This window comes from Ranitomeya imitator, chromosome 8 (genome assembly GCF_032444005.1).
Source record: "Ranitomeya imitator isolate aRanImi1 chromosome 8, aRanImi1.pri, whole genome shotgun sequence".
Taxonomy (NCBI): domain Eukaryota; kingdom Metazoa; phylum Chordata; class Amphibia; order Anura; family Dendrobatidae; genus Ranitomeya; species Ranitomeya imitator.
The window spans coordinates 127,267,787-127,289,415 of NC_091289.1; the positions used below are offsets into that span (position 1 = coordinate 127,267,787).

A 21,629-nucleotide genomic window follows, 5' to 3' on the forward strand; every position below is an offset into this window, starting at 1 on the left:
GTGAGTATAATATAACGTCTTTTTCTCCTTTTTCAGGTAACATCGGGGGCTTATCTACAGCATTACAGAATGCTGTAGATAAGCCCCTGATGCCGGTGGGCTTACCTCACCCGCGATTTTCGGGGTGACAGGTGCCCTTTAATAAAAAAAAACAAAACTGCTCACCGGTTTCCTTTAAAATTGCAAAGTGCGTGTAAAAATACATTTTATAGTTTACTGCTTATTGTTATTGCCATCTACCAAAGCGGTGAGAAAAAAACAAAAAACTAACACAAGACCTAAAACAATAAATTTTAATGTAATAATTAAAATGCAAAAAAAGCAAAAAATATCATAGAGACCAATAGGAAGGATCCTACGGGAACACAGGGTCTCTGGTATCAAAAAGAATTCCAGAAAAATATGATGCAAAACAGATGTACAGGAAAGGGCTAGGGAAGATAGATGTGCCTATCCCTAAAGAATTCCCTTCCTGACAGCTGAGGTTGGCACCCTGGGATACGATGTGGCGCCCCCGCTCAACTTCGACTGACCCTGAAGTCCCTAAAAAGGATCCCTCACAAAAAGCCACCACCAACAATAACACCACAAAAAAGAAAACAACAAAACAAGTGAAACTAAAATACCAGTGCTGCTAAATGCTGTCTTAGAGAGCAATAATAGCTCTATACGGCTGATAATTGTAAATACTGGCGTATATTGTGAGCTAGAGATGTACTCTGAGAGAGACCAAAGCAGTGGCAGATTTCCAAGACCAGATGCACACTTGGAAATTGTTTGCTATACAATCTTACTCTCTTCATTTTTACTTATTTCAGGTTGTTATCATTTACCTTTCGTTCCTTTGTGCTCGGCTTCTGGATATTTGTAAAGAAACTAGGGCAGCCCGGATTATTCAGGTGGCGTGGAGGAGACACAGACTGGCAGTAGAGGAACAATTATTGCAGGTGGGTTTCTTATGGTTTATTTATGCATCTTTTATAGGTTCTCAAGGAATGGAAAGAAAGTTAGGCTATTTCAAATGCCTTTTTAATTAGAAAATCACACTTGTTTTGTTGAGGTATATGATCATTCTATTATACTAAAATGACAGCTGTCTTGATCATGTAATGTGAAGATCTCTCCAAGCCACAGCAGCCTCTCAGCATTCAGATAGACAGAGCTGACAGCAGTGTGAGCAGCCTCTTCTTACCTCAGCACCTCTGGTATCTCAAGTATTAGATCATATACTGGGCGGACAACAGTGTGAGCATCCTCTTCTTACCTCAGCACCTCTGATATCTCCAGTATTAGATCATATATTGGGCAGACAGCAGTGTGAGCAGCCTCTTCTTACCTCAGCACCTCTGGTATCTCCAGTATTAGATTAGATGTACTGGTTTGGACAGCAGTGTGAGCAGCCTCTTCTTAAATCAGCACCCCTGGTATCTCCAGTATTAGATCAGACAGGGTGGATAGCAGTGTGAGCAGCCTCTTCTTACATCTGCACCCCTGGTATCTTCAGTATTAGATATACTGGGCGCACAGCAGTGTGAGCAGCCTCTTCTTACATCTGCACCCCTGGTATCTTCAGTATTAGATCAGATAGACAGTGGATAGCAGTGAGAGCCTCTTCTTACTTCAGCACCATGGCCATTGGAGTCTGAGTCTATCCATTTTGACTTCTACAATATATAATTGGGTGCAGTAGTAGAATGCAGGATGTTCTGTAAATGTTTTCATAGGAATTTGGTATCCAAGAAGTATCGTTTCTCTTTGCGGAGAGTGACATGTTAAGCATGCCGAGATGAGGAGACTTAAAGCTGCAATGCTCCTCTGGGAAATATGCAAATTATCTCTTCAGAGAGAGAGAGAACTAGAACTCTAGTGCTACTAATTGGAAGTAGCAATCCTAAAAGTCAATGGCGACCCTTTAACGAGCCTTGTCAAATGACTTAGGATAATAGCCAAACCAGAACCTCAATTTGCACACACTGTGTTTTGGGGTACTGCCCCTCGTCAGTGCAAAGTGGAGATCTGGCTTGGCTGTGTGAGAGGCGTCTGACCGATATCCAAGAGGTATTGTTTCTCCTTGCTGGGATTGACATGCTAAGCTTTTATCCTAAGTCATGTGACAAGGCTCGTTAAAGGGTCGACATTGACTTTTAGGATTGCTACTTCCAATAGGTGGCACTAGAGTTCTAGTTCTCTCCTCTCTGAAGAGACAATTTGCATATTTCACAGAGGAGCATTGCGGCTTTAAGTATTCTCATCTTGGCGTGCTTAGCATGTCAATCTCCGCAAGGAGAAAAGATACTTCTTGGATATCGGTCAGACGCCTCTCAATCAGACAAACCAGATCTCCACTTTGCACTGACAAGGGGCAGTACCCCGAAACAGAGTCTGCAAATTGAGGTTGTGGTTTGGCTATTATCCTAAGTCACGTGACAAGGCTCGTTAAAGTGTCAACATTGACTGTTAGGATTGCTACTTCCAATAAGTGGCACTAGAGTTCTAGTTCTCTTCCTCTCTGAAGAGACAATTTGCATAGGAATTTGGGAAATCGGTAAAATGTCCTATAAATGTCTGCTCTGTTCCTGATCTAAGGATCACGGCTTTTAGTTGAGCTGAATCTGTGCTGCACTTTATGTACATGCTCAGTCGTGACTGTTGCTGTGGGGTCAGGAGTTAGGCAAATTGAGAGACCTGCTGAGCACCCCAGGTATCTCCAGTATTAGATTAGTTGATGCATGGGAGCATATCTTCCATGAAGGAGTAAAGCCGTGCTCCCTACTACATGTGCTCACAGGTGCCTATACTAGTAACATTTTTGGACAGGTTTCCGTGTAACAAGACAGCAGCCATGCTAATCCTATAGTGATTACCATCCTTGAAATAAACACATGTGAATTGCTATTTAATATTCTTTAAGAATATACGCACAATAACAATTAAATTGCAACACTATGGGTAAGTTTACACAGGGTGTTTTTGTTGCTTTTTTTTCTGCATCAAAACCTGATCTTGGCAGGAAAGAAGCTGCGTCAAAAACGCAGATTTAGGTGCGTTTTGGTGCTTTTTTTTTTTTTGTGTTTTTTTTTTTTTTTCTTTGTCCATGCTAATGTCCTTGGATTTTCAGCAGCAAAAGAATTGTCTCCCCTAGAGCACATTAATCACATCATTGGTCATCAATTGCAAAGGGAGCTGCCAGCTGTGGATCTTGATGATTTGCTGCCCAAAAGCATTAAATGCAGCAGAACATTCCTCACATAGCTGCCATTAGTGAGGCTATTAGTTAAGACATGCAAGTGTGTGTATTGCTGTGCATTATGATACTCCATACTAAATAAATCGAGAGATTTTGACAATTTTATTTTCATTTTTTCATCATTTGCATATAATTCATATATTTATCGTTTCTGTGATTTCCATAATCCCATAACCTTTCCTTTTTGGTATTGCAATTTAAATTTTGAGGAGTGTATTTATAATGGCGTTTTCTATATCTATATTTTTTATCATTTTTTTTTTCCTTCTTAAGAATCCTTACAGAACCCTTTGAGTGTGTGTGTGTGTGTGTGTGTGTGTGTGTGGTTTTGCATTTAATTTAATTTAACTTTTGTATTTAATAAAACCTTCTCGTATTTCATTGATATATTTATGCTTAACTGATTGAGACCATGAAAATACTTCTGGCTGCTTCCATGTATGTATGTACTTGCCTGGTTTATTCTCTCTGCCCTCCAATTTGTTTTCCAGAGGAAGCACAAGGCAGCCTGTGTCATCCAATGTGCTATACGCAATTTCCTATCACGACGTAGGGTTTTAAAGAGAACTTCTTCTGCCATTTTAATCCAAAAGCACTGGAGAAAATACCTGGCCTACAAGACGCTAGTGGCACTAAGATCTCTAAAGCAAAAAGAAATTGAGACCTCCGCAGCAGTCGTTCTTCAGGTGTGTAACTGTCCATTATTCTGTATTTGCCTCCTGATTGACATTTATTACACAAACATTTCCTTTGTTACGGAGCGCTGATACAATCTGTTAGCATAACTAACTCCTCTTCCTTTTGCTTTACAGAAACACTGGCGATGTTTTTCTGCTCTGAAATATTACAGATCTCTTAAAGGATATGTTGTTCTCATGCAAGCAAGAGTCCGAGCTAAGATTGCGGTCTCCTCCTATGAAAGGACTATGTGTGCTGTGAGAACCATTCAGGTCCATGTGCGCGCTTGGTTATTGGCTACACGGGAGCGTAACCTCTATCTCCGTGTAAAATCCTCAGCTGCTGTTATCCAGTCTGCTTACAGGAGGTGGAAACTGGATAAGAGTGAAAGGGAAAACAAAGCTGCATTGGTCCTTCAGAAAGCCTGCAGGAGATGGCGGCAACGCAAGCTGGAAGCCATTATTAATGCCGCCATTGTGATTCAGTCTCAGTATTGTATGATTAAGGAACGACGTAGATACCTGATCATTCGGGCTGCTGCAGTTAAGATACAGTCCTTGTGTAAAATGTGGCAGGAAAGAAAACATTACCTTGTGCTGAAACGGACAGTTATTTCTGTACAAAGACTCATCCGAGCTAAAATATTGATGCTTAAAGAGAGAAAGACTTTCATCAGGAAAAGAGCGGCTTGTGTAGAAATCCAATCTGCTGTACGAGGATACCTGGTGAGAAAGCAGATGAACGCCAGGAATAGTGTTGCCACCACACTGCAAGCTTGGTACAGAATGCAGAAGGCGAGAAAGCAGTATGTAAGATTGCGCAGAGCTGCTGTGATCGTACAGAGGAGACTCCGGGCACACAATGATTGTGTTCATCATAGGGAGACGTTCTTATTAATGAGGCGGTCTGCTGTGCGACTGCAAGCAGCCTACCGGGGGTGGATACAGCGCAGAAGAGTGCGGATCCAGCGCGCTGCAGCAGTTCATATACAAGCCAAGATCCGATGTTACATGGTAAGGAAGCGCTATCTGAAAATGCGCCAATCTGCACTGAGTATTCAGAGCTGGTACAGAGGCCACAAACAAACGAAGAACGAAATGGAAAATTTCCGGAAAACTAAGAGAGCGATTGCTGTGATACAAGCTGCATACCGCGGCCTCCAAGTGAGGAGGCAACTCCACGAGCAGCATGCCGCTGCAGTCACTATTCAGGCAGAGTTTAGAAGATTTCTTGCCCGAACAAGGTTTGAAGAAATTAGGAAGGCAATAATAACCATCCAGCAGCACTACCGGGCCCTACTGACTGGTAGGAAGGAACGGGAAAAATACCTTCATGTCTGTCTGATGGTAAGAAGGGTCCAAGCCAACTGGAGGGCCAAAAAAGTAAGAAGTGAGATCCTGAAGCTGCACAGAGCCGCAAGTGTAATCCAGTCCTATTACAAAATGCATGTCTGCCTTACACGGTATAGGACCGTGAAGCAATCTGCTGAGATCATTCAATGTCGCTACAGAGCGCATCTTTCACGGAAATGTCAGCGATCCCATTATTTAAAAGTGAAAGCCGCTATTACACTCCTTCAAGCTGGTTTTAGAGGATGGAGGACCAGGAAGAATATCTTCTATATTCGAAAAGCAGCCTGCACGGTTCAGGCCTATTACCGCTCCTACAGAGTCCGCAAACGGTACCTTAAATTGAGGATGAGCGCAATAACCATACAGAGGTGGTACCGCAACTCAGTGGTCGCTCAGACGCAAAGAACAGAATACATCCACCTGAAGAGGAATGTTATCAGACTTCAGTCCGTTTATAGAGGGGTGAAGATGAGGCAAAGATTGCATCTGATGCGAAAGTCCGTGATTTTGATCCAGTCGGTGCACAGAATGCACATGCAGAGGATGGCGTATCAGACAATGAGGCGGGCGGCTGCGGCGATCCAGCAACGCTACAGAGCAGTGCTGCAACGCAGAATGGTGCAGAGCCAATATACTGACCTTAAGAAGGCCGCGTGCACCATTCAAGCAGCATGGAGAGGGAGAAGCCTTAGGAAGCAGATTGGTCGCATGAATATGGCTGCAGCTGTGATACAGGCGCAATACCGAATGTTCAAACAGAGATGTTACTTCACCAAGCTAAGAAACATCACCGTAGCAGTGCAGCAACGCTACCGCGCGTCCCTGGAGAGGAACCGGCAGATGCAGCAGTACCGCGACATGAGACGTGCTGCAGTGCGCATTCAGTCATCTTTCCGGGCAATGAAACAGCGGCGAGAATTCAAGGCCAAGTGCAACGCTGCAAGGGTCCTTCAGGGGGCGATCAAAACATTAATAGAAAGGCGCCAGTTCCTTACACTGCGAAAGGCAACCATAGTCGTTCAGAAAAGATATAAATCCAAAAAGCTTGGCGATCATCACAGACAAGAGTTCATCAAGTTAAGAAAGGCTGCCGTTGTTCTACAATCTGCATACAAGGGTTTCCGAGAGAGAAGGAAGCTGCAGGAGATGCAGTGTGCTGCCACCACCATCCAAGCAGCGTTCAGAATGCACAAGACGCGTGTTAAGTATCAGACTCTACAATGTGCGTGTGTCACCATACAGCGATATTACAGGTCCTATAGATCTGCTGTACATGAGCGAGAAGCATACGTAAACCTACGGCAATCTGTGATAAAACTTCAGGCTGCGTACCGGGGTGCTAAGGTGAGGCGGGCAATAGCTGACATGAACCGGGCCGCCTCCAAAATCCAATCGGCCTACCGGATGTACTTGTGCAAATGTAATTATAGAAAAATGCAGTGGGCAGCACATGTGATGCAGCAGAGATACCGGGCAAAGAAGATCAGAGACTTTGAAGTTTTACGCTATTCTTTTATGAAAGATGCCGCGGTCTGTCTCCAATCTAGTTATAGAGGCTGGCAGGTAAGAAAAGGGCTAAAAGCCGAGGAAAAAGCGGCCACAATCATCCAGAGACAATTCAGAACGTATATTGAGCGCAGGCGCTACCTTACATTGAAGGAAATGACCATTCGTGTTCAGAGACTATATAGAGCAACTACTATAACCCGCCGACATTATCGAGACTACCGGTCAATGTGGAAAGCTGCATCTTGTATTCAGGCTTCATACAGAGGATATAAAGTAAGAAAAGACCTTGACAAGAAGCATAAAATGGCCACTAGAATACAGTCCTACTTCAAGATGCGCAGAATCCTTGTTTTGTATAGGGCCCAGCGCGAGTCTGCTCGTACCATTCAGATGTGGTACCGTTCTGTTGTTGAATGTAGGCGGGTACGGGGACGATTTCTCAGATTGCATTACTCGGTCGTCACTATTCAGGCGGGTTTTAGGGGAATGAGGGTGCGGAGAAGTCTGAATGCCATGAATAAAGCCGCCACTGTAATCCAGTCCAGTTATCGCAGGTACGTTCATCACAAATGCTACAAAAGACTAATAAAGGCCACCCAAACTATACAGCAGCGATACAGAGCAAAGAGGGCAAGGGACCAGGATTTTTGCTTGTATCAAACCACCAAAATATCTGTCATACTGCTTCAAGCAGCCTTTAGGGGGGCGAAAGTAAGACGACAGATTAGAAGAATGCATCAAGCGGCTACAAGCATCCAAAAGTGCGTTAAAGCCCACATACAAAGAAAGAAGTATATACAGCTTAGGTGTGCCACAGCTCATGTCCAGAGAAGATACCGAGCTCTCGCACTAGCCAGATCACAGCGCACATGTTTTATCACTATTCGAAAGGCGGCAACTTGTATCCAATCCGCATGGAGATCCTATAAATCCCGCAAAAGACTGGCACAGAGAAACAGAGCTGCAGCCGTGATCCAAGCCACTTATCGGATGTACAAACAGCGTACATCCTATATCGCCTTGCAGCAAGCCACAAGAAGAATACAGTTGTGCTTTAGAGCAAACGTGTTAAGAGATGAGGCAGTCAAGCAATTTACCGCCCTAAGGAAAGCAACAACATGCATACAGGCTGCTTTCCGAGCTATGAAAACGAGAAAGGCTTCACGGAGGACAGCGGCAGCTCTAGTAATCCAGGCAACGTTCAGGATGTATCAGAAAAGAAAAGCCTTCTTCCGGATCTCGTCTGCAGTCCTGGTCATCCAAGCTGCCTTCAGAGCCTATCGGGTTAGAAAAAGGCTCCAACAAGTGGAAGAATCTGCTGCTTGTATCCAAAACTGGTTCAGAAGATGTCGCCAAGTGCGTCTGCAGAGAGTCCGGTATGTGACCCTGCGGGCGTCCGCTGTAGTAATTCAGTCTGCTTATAGGGGATTGCTGGCCCGCAGGATGGTGCGCCAAGAAAAATCCGCACGAAGACTACAAGCTTATCTACGTATGGTCGTGTGCCGGAAAAGATTTCTGATTCTCCGACAATCTGCTGTGACCTTGCAGTCCTACTACAGGATGCACAGAATGAAGAACCTCTATGACCGGCAGAGAGCCGCCGCCATCGTCCTTCAGCGGCGGTACAGGGCTCTGATTATTACCCGGCAGCACAGAATGGCTTATCTGGATGTCAGGAGACACGTGGTCTGCCTGCAGTCAGTGATGCGAAGATTTTGTGTACAAAGGAGGTTCATCAAGGCTCGGTGTGCTGCAATAATAATCCAGGTGTGTATCTAGAAGTTTTCCTTATTTAAAGGGTATATAAAATATATATACATCAGTCCAAAACAGCAAAAATTAAAATTGGGTAAATACTAATTTGTGCCTACAGCTCCTATAAAAAGCTATGTTTCTCTATCGCCTCTCATTGGGGGACACCGGAACTATGCGGTGTATGCTGCTGCCACTAGGCGGCTGACACTATGCACAAAAAAAGTTAGCTCCTCCTCTGCAGAGTACACCCCACCGAGTGGCATTATGCACTTCAGTTTAGCTTAGTGTCAGTAGGAGGTGGACACAGGTCTTTCATTAGACCCTTATCTACCTCAATGTGCGTCGTTTTCTTTCAGGTTTTCCAGAGGGATACAGGGTGATCAGTCACACCTGTAGTCCCACAATGCGGACTATGAGTACGGCGTGTACTGCCACCCCGTATCCTCATAGATCCCTCGGCAGGACCATGATCCTAACACACAAGCGTGCTCAGAAGTCTGGTCCTCCCTCCGTTCCCCACCCACTCGCCCACCAGAGCCTGTCTGTTGCGGAGACTAGGACGTTCATCAGCTCCCTGGACGTCTCATCCCTTCTAGGTTAGTACTGGCGTGGGATGTTTGAGGTGAGTATTTTCCCATGCATCCCATCCCAGATCCTCAAAAGGGGGTGCTTTATTTAAGGGGTCTCAGATGTGGGTCGCCTTACATTCGGGCAGAGGTAGGGGCCTTTTCATGGAGCATATGCATTTTATAATGGGTCCCATCTCTTCTCAGCTGCTGCGCCGCTTCTGTGGCTGCGGCCGCCCTGCCCCCTGTTCCGGCACGGCTGCCTTTACGGACTACCGTGCCGCTTCTTGCTCCTGTGATTGCGCTATTCCGGCCGCTCTCAGCGGCCACCTTGCTAGCACGGCCTTGTCAGGCCGCCGCACCGCTTTGGGTCCCTGCGGCTGCGCTACTCCGGCCGCTGTAGGCAGCCGTTCATACCTTTTTCTTCAGCGCGGCGGCTTTGCCAGGCTGCCGCTTCGCTTCCTTCCTGCGGCGCATCGTTCCGACGCTGCGGCCCTTCACTGCCGGACACCCGTCTCTAATTTAGGCCCCGGCTTCTGCCCGGGCCTACTTCCGGTGCCGGACTCTGCCCCCTTCCCTCTTTCATCGGGCGGGCTTTTCTCCCGCCCGATAATTTCACTGCGGCACATCTCAGCAGTCACCATCCGCAGATCGGTCCAAAATGCGTCAGGAGCCCATACCACCCTCCTGCCTAAAGGACTACTTCTCACCGGAGGCCCATCCCATCAAGCCGGACAGCTTCCTCTGGAATCCGTTTTTCGTCTGCTGTGAGTAGCTCTGCACTGCAGACTGACACACCCCTCTGCCCCCCTGTCCCCTAACCCTCTGGCATTTTCTTCAGGGACCTTTTCAAAATGTCTACCTCTAAAGGGGGCCACTCTCGTCCTACTTTTTACTCTTAATTCCTCTGCCTTAGTCAAATACTTTGCATGTTCGTCTTGTAACTGTAAACTTCCCTCAGGTCAGTCTCTCCACTCTGTCAGGCCTGCAGCAACCCGATTTGTTCCCACCGCCCAGGATCCCCCGGCTGCTCCGCTCAAGTGATACCCCCACCCCAGTCTGGGTTTCCTCTCTGTCACAATCGGCGGATCTAATACGGGTATCTCAAACTCTGGTGTCAGTGCTGGACCGATTACTCCTGCAGACCCCCGCAGTAGCCAGCGGGTCGCAGGAAGCTCCGTCCGAGCCCTCCATTGCAAGCCGCAAAAGGTCCAGACAGGAACGCCGGTCTGAGTCCTTCTCGCTCCATCTCACCACACGGTCCTTCTCTGCGGTCGACTTCCCCCCGGTCCTTTTCCCCTGGGTCAGGCGAGGCGTTCTCCGATGCGCCTTCAGAGGATGTTTCGGAGCTGGATTCGAACCAAATCGCTACCATGAGGGATATGGTTCAGAATCTCATAGGAGCGATAAATCAAACCTGTGGCATCAAGGAGTCCTCTACGGAACCCGCAGATCAGGCGGTTTCGTTTAGACGGGCAAAGCCACCTTCCAAGTTTTTTTGTCCTCACCCGGAATTCGCGGAGATTATGACCAGAGAAAGAGAGAACCCGACCAGACTCTTTGAGAGGAAAGCGACTTGGCGTTTTATATCCCCTTTTTCCGGAGCTCGCCGCTAATTGGACTGCTTCTCTTTTGGTGGATCCTCCAGTTTCCAGACTGTCCACCAACACGGTCCTTCCACTGTCCGGCGGAGCATCTCTGAAGGATTCTAACGATAGTCATAGAATGTTTCGCGAAGTCAGCCATTGAAGCGGCCTCAGCTAGTCTTTGCCCGACCTTTGCTTCTACTTGGGTTTCAAAATCCATATCCAAGTGGGCCAAACAACTCCGTCGGGGCATTCTGGACGGGCCTCCACCCGGACAGCTGGCGGAACTTGCCAACCAAATTTCTCACGCGGGTGAATATCTGGTCTCCGACTCCCTGGATGCCACATCTTGTGCGGCTCAGGCATCCAGCAATGCGGTTGCCATCAGCCTGACCGTTTGGCTTAAGGCCTGGCAAGCGGATTTGTCTTTTAAGAAGTCCCTTACGAGCCTGCCTTTTAGGGGTCTCGTCTCTTTGGTTCTAAGCTGGACCAAATCATTAAGGACGCCACTGGGGGCACAAGTTCTCTTCTTCCCCAGGCCAAACCTCGTCGTCCTCCCCCTAGACGTCAGTTTCGGTCCTTTCGGCCTTTTCGTCGCTTTGCGGTGTCAAACTTTTTCCCCAGCAGCAACAGAGGTCACAGGCACGTCAGAAGAAGACCGTATCCTTTAGGCCCACTCCTTCCTTGCATCCTTGCTAATCCCGGGGTAGATCCTCCAGGTCCAGGACTGGAAGATCCACCTCGTATATAGTTAAGTAAAAAGGGCAGCACACTGCAGCGCCAAAACATGCAAACTTGAAAACACGAAATTTGAACTGCATTACTGCACTAGAAATATGAAAAATGAGAGCTTTTAGCGCATAAAAATGGCCATATTTATGTGTACCTCGTAGCCACTTTACGGCATCTCTCTTATACGAGGTCCTACGCTTGACCTACCTCATTGAGAATAAACGTCTCCATATGGCCATTTTTATGCGCTAAAAGCTCTCATTTTTCATATTTCTAGTGCAGTAATGCAGTTCAAATTTCGTGTTTTCAAGTTTGCATGTTTTGGCGCTGCAGTGTGCTGCCCTTTTTACTTAACTATATACGAGTTGGCGACTCTGGGTTCAGCACCTGTTCACACTCAGTCTATGTTTGGATGTGCAGGTCAGGTTTTTGAAATGTATTCTCTAGCCTTCTGATCGTGCACTCCCGCCTCCTAGCCACAGGTGTTTTAATTATAGTAGGTCTAATACCCCTCCACAGAGAGTGAGAATTTGAGTCCAAGAAGAGGTTTCACATGTACCCGTTCAGATGGAGACGTTTATTCTCAATGAGGTAGGTCAAGCGTAGGACCTCGTATAAGAGAGATGCCGTAAAGTGGCTACGAGGTACACATAAATATGGCCATTTTTATGCGCTAAAAGCTCTCATTTTTCATATTTCTAGTGCAGTAATGCAGTTCAAATTTCGTGTTTTCAAGTTTGCATGTTTTGGCGCTGCAGTGTGCTGCCCTTTTTACTTAACTATATACGAGTTGGCGACTCTGGGTTCAGCACCTGTTCACACTCAGTCTATGTTTGGATGTGCAGGTCAGGTTTTTGAAATGGAAGATCCACCTCGGCATGACTCTTGGCAAGACTCCAACCCACCTCCCAGGCTGGGCGGCCGTCTTCTCTTCAGGGACGTCTGGATCACCTCAGCAGAGGACGCATGGGTCAGGGAAGTTGTATCTTCGGGTTACAAAATATAGTTCATTTCACGACCCTGGGATCGCTTCTTTGAATCCTGACCTCCAAGAGGCCCCGCTCTAGTTCTGGGTTTCTTCACATCCATCGCTTCTCTCCTCAAAGCTGCGGTAATCGTTCCCGTCCCAGAAAAAGTACGGTTCACAGGTTTCTATTCAAACCTTTTTGTGGTACCGAAAAAAGACTGCAAGGTTCGTCCCATTCTGGATCTCAAATTACTGAACAGGAGAGTTCGTCTGAAGCACTTCAGGATAGAATCCCTTCGTTCAGTAATTGCTTCCATGGAGGCTCAGGAATTTGTGTTCCATAGATATTCAGGACGCCTACCTCCCATGTCCTGATATTCCTGGGACATCACCGATTCCTGCGCTTTGCGGTGCTCCAGGAACATTTTCAGTTTGCCGCCCTGCCGTTCGGTCTTGCAACCGCCCCAAGAGTTTTCACGAAGATCATGGCGGCGCTGATGGCCATCTTGAGGGTCAGAGCCTGGTTCTGTTACCATACGTCGACGACATCCTCATCAAAGCTCCGTCCTTTTCTCATGCTCACGAAAGCCTGTCCATCGTTCTCAACACCCTAGCCTAGTTTCGGGTGGCTGATCAACTGGAAGAAGTCCTGCCTTATTCCTTCTCAGCGCATCATCTTTCTGGGCATGCTCTTCGACACTCGTCAGACCAAAGTCTTTCTTCCTGAAGTCAAGAGATCCATCCTTCTTCGGGACATACGCTTGCTCCAGGGTCCTCAGTTTCCCTCCTTCCGATCGGCCATGAAGGTTCTGGGGAGGATGGTAGTAACATTGGAAGTGATTCCCTTCGCCCAATTTCATTCGCGACCTCTTCAACAAGCCATTCTGTCTCAGTGGGACAAACGGTCTGTCAACTAGTGGCTGACGTCACCTCTCAACTCCCAGGGCAGGTCCGTCCTTCCAGTTCACTGGCAAGTGGTGACAACGGATGCCAGCCTGTTCGGCTGGGATGCGGTGTTTCGCCACCTGACTGTTCAGGGCCGTTGGTCGGTGCAGGAGTCATCTCTGCTGATCAATGTCCTCGAGATTCGGGCCATTTTTCTGTCCCTCCGTCACTGGGAAAGGATTCTCAAGGGCCTACCAATCCGAATCCAGACGGACAACGCCATGGCTGTGGCTTATGTCAACCATCAGGGGGGTACTCGGAGCTCCTTGGCCCTTGCCGAGGTATCCAAGATCCTCTGGGCAAAGGCAACGATTCCGGTGATATCCGTGGTGCATATCCCCGGCGTGGACAATTGGGCTGCCGACTTCCTCAGCCGCGAGGGTCTCGCGGCAGGAGAATGGTCCTTGCACCAGGAAGTCTTCCATCAGATTTGTCTTCGATGGGGGACTCCGGATGTGGACCTCACGACGTCTCGTACAAACAGGAAGGTTCCTCAGTTCGTCTCCAGGTCTCGCGATCCTCTTGCAGTGTGCGTCGACGCTCTGGCCATTCCTTGGTCATGGTTCGTGCTGCCCTACCTGTTCCCACCCCTTCCCTTGCTTCCCAAGCTGTTGAAAAAGATCAAAGCGGAAGGGGTGCCGGTCATTCTGATCGCCCCCGGATTGGCCCAGGAGAGCTTGGTTCGCGGAGATCGTCAACCTTCTCGCTGACACCCCCTGGCGCCTTCCAGACAGGCCCGATCTGCTGTCTCCGGGTCCGATCTGCCACCCGAATTGTCAGTTGCTCAGTTTAATGGCGTGGCTGTTTGAGACCGCAGTTCTAAGAGCGTTCGGCCTTTCGGACCGGCTGATTCACACCATGATCCAGGCTAGGAAGCCTTCGTCTTCCTGGATCTACTAACGTACCTGGAAGGCTTACTTTCGTTGGTACGAGTCCAACCGTGTTTCATCTATGTCCTTTTCCCTGCCTTCCATCTTGGCCTTCCTTCAGGCAGGACTGGATTCGGGCCTTGCTCTTAGTTCCCTAAAGGGCAAGGTTTCTGCGCTCTCCATCCTTTTTCAGAAGACTTTATCTTCTCGGCCACAGGTTAACACCTTCCTTCAAGGAGCAGCCCATGCTGTCCTTCCATATTGGGCCCCGGTGGATTCATGGGATTTAAATCTGGTACTGGACGTTCTGAGGGTTTCCCCCTTTGAGCCCCTCATGGCGATTCCCCTGTCAGTTCTATCGTGGAAGGTGGCCTTTCTTGTGGCCATCACTTCTATCCGCCGCGTTTCCGAGTTGGTGGCCCTCTCTTGCCGACCTCTCTTCTTGGTCACTCACCAAGACAAGGTGATCCTCAGGCTTCCGCCTTCCTTCCTAAGGTGGTTTCTACCTTCCACCTCAACGAGGACATTGTTCTAGCTTCCTTTTGTCCAGCTCCGACTCATCCTCTGGAGCGATCGTTGAACAAGCTGGACCTCGTCAGGGCGGTGAGGATCTACCTGGATAGAACGTCCGCTTTCCGGAAGACGGATTCTCTTTTCGTCATTCCTGATGGCACACGTAGAGGCGTACTGGTTTCTAAAGCGATTATTGCTCGCAGGACCAGAACGGCAATTCTGGAGGCTTACCGTGTCAAGAACAGAGTGCCCCCTCCTGGGATAAAGGCTCACTCTACCCGGGCAGTCGGCGCCTCCTGGGCGGTGCGCCACAGGGCTTTCGCCCTACAGCTTTGCAAAGCGGCAACCTGGTCTTCCATCCACACGTTCTCCAAATTTTACAAGGTTCATACCTACGGTTCGGCGGACGCCAGCCTAGGCAGAAGGATCTTGCAGGCGGCAGTGGTGAGTCCTCTGACCTGATGGAAGTCCGTTTTTCCCACCCTAGGGACTGCTTTGAGACGTCCCATGGTTCCTGTGTCCCCCAATGAGAGGCGATGGAGAAAACAGGATTTTTGGTTGCTTACTGTAAAATCTGTTTCTCGGAGCCTCCGTTGGGGGACACATCACCCTCCCAATGTTTCTCAGTTTCTGTTGTTTTATGTTTGACTGTTCTCACGTATACAGTTCTCATGTTTGTGGTTATGTTTAAACCTTGTTGTTTTTCTCCTACTGCTTTCTCACTAACTGAAGTGCATAATGCCAGTCGGTGGGGTGTACACTGCAGAGGAGGAGCTAACTTTTTTTGTGCATAGTGTCAGCCTCCTAGTGGCAGCAGCATACACCCCATGGTTCTTGTGTCCCCCAATGGAGGCTCCGAGAAACAGATTTTACGGTAAGCAACCAAAAATCCTGTTTTATCCTTGGTTACAGCTGTTACACTTTTTCCCACACTTTCCTAACAATTTGATGGACTTGTTTCTTTAGGCCTGTTGGCGGAGATATGTGCAAAGAAATCTTTTCCTCCAGTATAAAATAGCCGCTCTAACCATACAACAGAGATACAGAGCGCACTGTCTCCAGGCGCTCCATCGTCACTATTACATGAGGCGCAGGACAGCTGCTGTTGTTCTACAGGTAGGTCTGCATCGTGTAGAGGGAATATTGTGACATCTTATTGGTGATCAGGGTCAGGAGGGTGATGCATATATTGAGGCTATACAGACAGGCATATGTAAAGGCGCCCTGCTCCTTCATCTCCTCTAAAATGCAGGTTATAAATTACTAGATGGTGGCCCGATTCTAACGCATTGGATATTCTAGAATATGCATGTCCACGTAGTATATTGCCCAGCCACGTAGTATATTGCCCAGCCACGTAGTATATCGCACAGCGACGTATACAGCACAGAGCCACGTAGTATATTGGCCAGCGACGTAGTATACAGCACAGAGCCATGTAGTATATTGCACAGCGAAGTAGTATACAGCACAGAGCCACGTAGTATATTAGCCAGTCACGTAGTATATTGCCCAGCCAGGTTTGTCATAGGTGAAAAAAACACATTCTCACCTTTCCGAAGGCCCCTTGTAGTCCACGGCAGCTTGCGGTCCCAGGGTTGGTATCAGCGCGCAGGACCTGTGATGACGTCGCGGTCACATGAGCGTGATGTCATGGCAGGTATTTATAGCGCAGGGCCTGTGATTACGTCGCGGTCACATGACCGTGACGTCATGGCAGGTCCTTCTGCCATACCATCTTTGCCACCGGAAACTGCAGCGGAAGATGGCGGCCGGCGGGAGCGGCTCAGCGGACTACTGAGGTTGAGTATAGCAGGTTTATTTTTTTTAAATTATTTTTAACATTACATTTTTTACTATTGATGCCGCATAGGCAGCGTCAATGGTAAAAAGTTGAGGACACACAGGGTTGATAGCGGCGGTAACTGAGTGTGTTACCCGCGGCATAACGCGGTCCGTTACCTCCGGCATTAACCCTGTGTTAGCGGTGACCGGAGGGGAGTATGCGGGCGACAGACACTGACTGCGGGGAGTAAGGAGTGGCCATTTTCTTCCGGACTGTGCCCGTTGCTGATTGGTCGCGGCAGCCATGACAGGCAGCTGGCGAGACCAACCAGCGAATGAATAACCGTGACAGACAGACGGAAGTAACCCTTAGACAATTATATAGTAGATGTTGGAATAGAGCTGGAATACTGCAGAGAATCTTACTGATTAGTGTGTATGTATCCACATACTTACCGCTCGCTGTCTTCTGCTGTTTCCAGCGCTACTCCGGTTCTCTGCTGCATCATGTGACCACATGACCGGTGTGACATTCTAACTTACACAGCCTCTTCTGTGTGGACTAGAGGAGACTTTCTCAATATAAGTCTATAAGACTCGGAACTGGGCTGTGGTCCCATGATACAGGAGAAGGACACGAGCAGCGCTGGAAACGGCAGAGCACAGCGACCGGTAACTATTCTAATACACCTGCTAGACACACATTACTGATTGCTAATAACCGGACTGTAAAAATGTCCTTTTTAAAAGTTAAAGCATTAGGCCATGTTCACACCATCCTTTTTTTAATGCGGAATCGCCGCGATTCTCCCCCTGCGGGTCCGCAGCTGTTTTCCATGCAGGGTACATTACAATGTACCCTATGGAAAACAGGAACTGCTGTGCCCACATTGCGGAAAATCGCGAAAAAAGCCGCACTGAATAGCCGCGGTAAAAAAGAAGTACCATGTCACTTCTTTTTGCGGAACTGCAGCGGTTCTGCACCCATAGACCTCCATTGTGAGGTCAAACCCGCAGTAAAACCCGCAGATGAAAAAAATATCTGCGGGTTTTCTGCGGTTTGTGGTGCAGAACCGCTGCAGTGTGGCTGCCCCCCCGTGCCCCAATCCCACCCCCCATGCTCCGATGCCACCCCCCCCCCCCCCCCCGTGCCCTCATCTCCCCCCTTATACTTACCCGGCCTCCCGGTGTCCGTCCGGCCGTCTTCTCCCTGGGCGCCGCCATCTTGCAAAATGGCGGGCGCATGCGCAGTGCGCCCGCCGAATCTGCCGGCCGGCAGATTCGTTCCAAAGTGCATTTTGATCACTGAGATAGATAGGTTATATCTCAGTGATCAAAATAAAAAAAATAGTAAATGACCCCCCCCCCCCTTTGTCACCCCCATAGGTAGGGACAATAAAAAAATTAAGAATTTTTTTTTTTTTTCCACTAAGGTTAGAATAGGGTTAGGGTATTTTCAGCCATTTTAACCCTAAAAAACTTCCTAGAAAACACACAGACTCTGCATAGAAAACTGCATCAAAAAAGCACCAAAAAAAGGACCTGCGTTTTCTGCCAAGAGCTGCGGTTTTTAGTCCTGAAAAAAAAGGAGGGAAATCAGGAACGTGTGAACATAGCTGAGGTCTAATATTTGTATGTTTTACTGTAGGGAAACCATGTCTTGAGTTACATTTCGGCAAAAGAAAGTTTCTTTTGTTAAAACCACTTTAAATTTGATTTTTTTTTTTTTTTTTTTCTTGTTTAAAACATTGTAATAACACAGGCGGCCTATCGAGGGTCCCAAATCAGGTCATTCTTAAAAAAGGAGAGAGCGGCTCGTGTGATCCAGCAATTCTACAGATCCTACACTATCCGAAAAAACTACATGACCCTTATCAGGACTGCGATGAGTCTTCAGAGACGTGTGAGAGCCAAGCAAGAAAGGGCAAGGTGAGCTGGTGCTACCATGGCAGGGTCATACATAGTAGGATTTGGATCTAGACAGAGAATTATTGGGAGCGTAATAGTGATGGCTGGCTTCTGTCTCTGGTCTTAGGTTTACTGAACTTCGAAAGGCCACCGTGTGCATTCAGAGGAGATGGCGAGAGACCCTCGTTACAAGGAATATCCGCAAAGGATATCTGCAAAAGCAAGCCGCTGCAGTAAGGCTTCAATCTGTGTACAAAGGATATGTTGTCAGAAAAGAGCTGCATGAGGTATGATATCTCCCATATTTTCCCCAAAATATGATGTTAAAGATGGGACCACCAGACCCTTCGGGGAGGGTGACTGATCTGGTATACAACGATCACTGGCTGTGGTATTGTACTAACCAAACCCGGCCTAAGCCCAAGATCTGCAATAAAGGCTGAGGGCGTCTACAGGCTGAAAAATCCACATAAACACACATTTTGGAGTCTGTTACTAATTCTTCATTCAGGAGTTACATTTTTTTTTTTTTTTTGAGGAGCAACTCAAATTTAGACTAAGGCTATAAAGAAATACATTAAAATAATAATCAAAAGTAATACAGCACTACAAGTGTTTCCCCTCTGAAATTAATAAAACGTTGATTCAAAGAGTATGTAAAATATACTTCTATATCGCTTCATTGGGGGACACAGGTGCCCCCCAATGAAGGCTCCAAGAAAAAGATTTTGCAGTGAGTACAAAAAATCCCTCTTATGAAGCATTTTCTTGCTCGAGTGCTGTCTGTAATTTCATGGATAGCATTGGTACCTATGATATTCTATGGGCCTGTGCACATGTGTGGTTTTTTTTTTTCTTTAACTATCGGACTAAGTGGTCTGTGGAAAAAATTAGGAACCTGTCCGATTCATAATCGGAGTGTTAGATCAAAATCGACAATGCAAGTCTATGGGTCATTGAAATGAATTGGACGGCACTTGGATGAAATCTTCTCTCCACGGCCAAGACACAGTAATGTCACCATGATCAAAGACTAAAGGTACCTTCACACATAACGATATTGTTAACGATATCGTTGCATTTTGTGACGTAGCAACGATATCGTTAATAAAATCGTTATGTGTGACAGCGACCAACGATCAGGCCCCTGCTGGGAGATCGTTGGTCGCTGTAGAAAGTCCAGCACTTTATTTCGTCGCTGGATCTCCCGTGGACATCGCTGGATCGGCGTGTGTGACACCGATCCAGCGATGTCTTCACTGGTAACCAGGGTAAACATCGGGTAACTAAGCGCAGGGCCGCGCTTAGTTACCCGATGTTTACCCTGGTTACCTTCCTAAAAGTAAAAAAAACAAACACTACATACTTACCTACTGCTGTCTGTCCTCCAGCGCTGTGCTCTGCTCTCCTCCTGTACTGGCTGTGAGCGTCGGTCAGCCGGAAAGCAGAGCGGTGACGTCACCGCTCTGCTTTCCGGCCGCTGTGCTCACACAGACCGTACAGGAGGAGTGCAGAGCACAGTGCTGGAGGACAGACAGCGTTAGGTAAGTATGTAGTGTTTGTTTTTTTTACTTTTAGGAAGGTAACCAGGGTAAACATCGGGTAACTAAGCGCGGCCCTGCGCTTAGTTACCCGATGTTTACCCTGGTTACCGGCATCGTTGGTCGCTGGAGAGCGGTCTGTGTGACAGCTCTCCAGCGACCAAACAGCGACGCTGCAGCGATCCGGATCGTTGTCGGTATCGCTGCAGCGTCGCTTAATGTGAAGGGGCCTTTATTGGAATAGTCAGACCGTTTTTCTCCGATGGGGAGAGATTGGTTGTGTGAACCTACCCTTGTAAGCCGTTTGCTACTGAAAGGTTAAATGACAAAAAACAGACTCCTGCAATGGGGCTGCCACAAAAACCGCAAATAATTTGCTTCAAGAAACCCACCAGCGTGTTCATGAAGTGTCTGTATTGGGAAACCCCATCCCACACCCTGCCTGCCCTGAAACGTGCTGAAGATCTGGGGGCGTTTCAGGACCCTGACAGTCGCCAATCTACAACTCCTGTAACGTGCGATAACCTATAGCAAAAAAGCTTCAGACTTGAAGACTACAACGTTTAAGTGTATCCAACAAGGCACTTTGTGTGGAGAGTAGCATGGCTGGCATGGTGTTATATTCTTATAGAATTATGGGAGCAGGATTGTTTTTTATTGTTCTGCTTTTTAAGGCTGGTTTCACATTTGCGGTTGTGTCTGCAGCGTTTCTGACCCATACATCCGCATGCGTCTCGATTTCCTATCTTTAACATTGTAGACGCAGGTGCATACATTCGCCTACGCATTTGTTTGTTTGCGGTGTGCGGTGGGGCGCGGCTAACGCACCATGTTAGAATTTTTGAGGCGGCAAATTTCCGTCAAGCACGGGGATGAGGGCGTTAAACGCATTAATGTCTATGGGAACGCATGTCTTGCATACGCATGCGTTCGATGCGCTTGCGTACTTCGGACTGTGCATGTCCAGGAACTCATTGAGACACACCCTCCTGGAAATATTGCGCATAAAAAGCACAAACGCATGCAAGAATGCATACAAACGCTGGGTGTTTTTTTGCCGTCATGCGTAAGCTGATGCGGATAAAAAACGCTGCGTGATCATGCGTTTGTAGACAATACATTGCGGACTCAACTGCAAATGTGAACCTAGCCTAACAAAACGTTTGGGTCTTAAAAGTGATAATAACCCAGTGGGAGAAATCTTGACCTTTGTTCATTTTAAGTTATTTGTTTCCTGAGAAATGTAATCTGTGACTGAAGAGCGCAACTTTTCTTCCTGTAACATGCAGATGTCTGTTTTTTCTTTAGAAGGGGCGTGCCGCGTGTGTGATACAAGCCGCCTTCAGAGGCTTCAGGCATCGGCAGCGGTTCCTCCACCTGAGAGGCGCTGCGGTGACCCTTCAGCGGCACTTTAGGGCTTTGCAGCAAGGAAGGTGTGAGCTGCTTCATTACGTGCGGCTGAAGAATTGCGTGATCAGACTGCAGGCGTGCACCCGAGGCTGGCTGCTCCGAAAGCAGGTGACCCCCGCAGACCCCATGTACTCATCGTTGTGTTTGGTGAAATAATATTTATTCCCAACTTGGAGATCAGCTGGTGTTTCTTCTCACCAATTCATACACAAATTACCAAAGGCAAATTACGGTAATTTGGCAACGGAAGGGACACTGTTTACAAA

The 21,629-nt window shown here is 47.6% G+C and overlaps 1 protein-coding gene across 1 annotated transcript in view; it reads left to right on the top strand.

Moving 5' to 3' along the window:
• The window catches only part of ASPM (assembly factor for spindle microtubules), a 62,381-nt gene that overhangs the window by 32,231 nt on the left and 8,521 nt on the right, over positions 1-21,629 (top strand). The window contains exons 17-23 of the mRNA XM_069737367.1: positions 819-947; positions 3,739-3,933; positions 4,060-8,553; positions 15,686-15,835; positions 18,267-18,433; positions 18,540-18,699; positions 21,262-21,471. Of these exons, the coding sequence (XP_069593468.1) occupies positions 819-947; positions 3,739-3,933; positions 4,060-8,553; positions 15,686-15,835; positions 18,267-18,433; positions 18,540-18,699; positions 21,262-21,471 (5,505 nt within the window). The remainder of the gene's footprint in view (positions 1-818; positions 948-3,738; positions 3,934-4,059; positions 8,554-15,685; positions 15,836-18,266; positions 18,434-18,539; positions 18,700-21,261; positions 21,472-21,629) is intronic.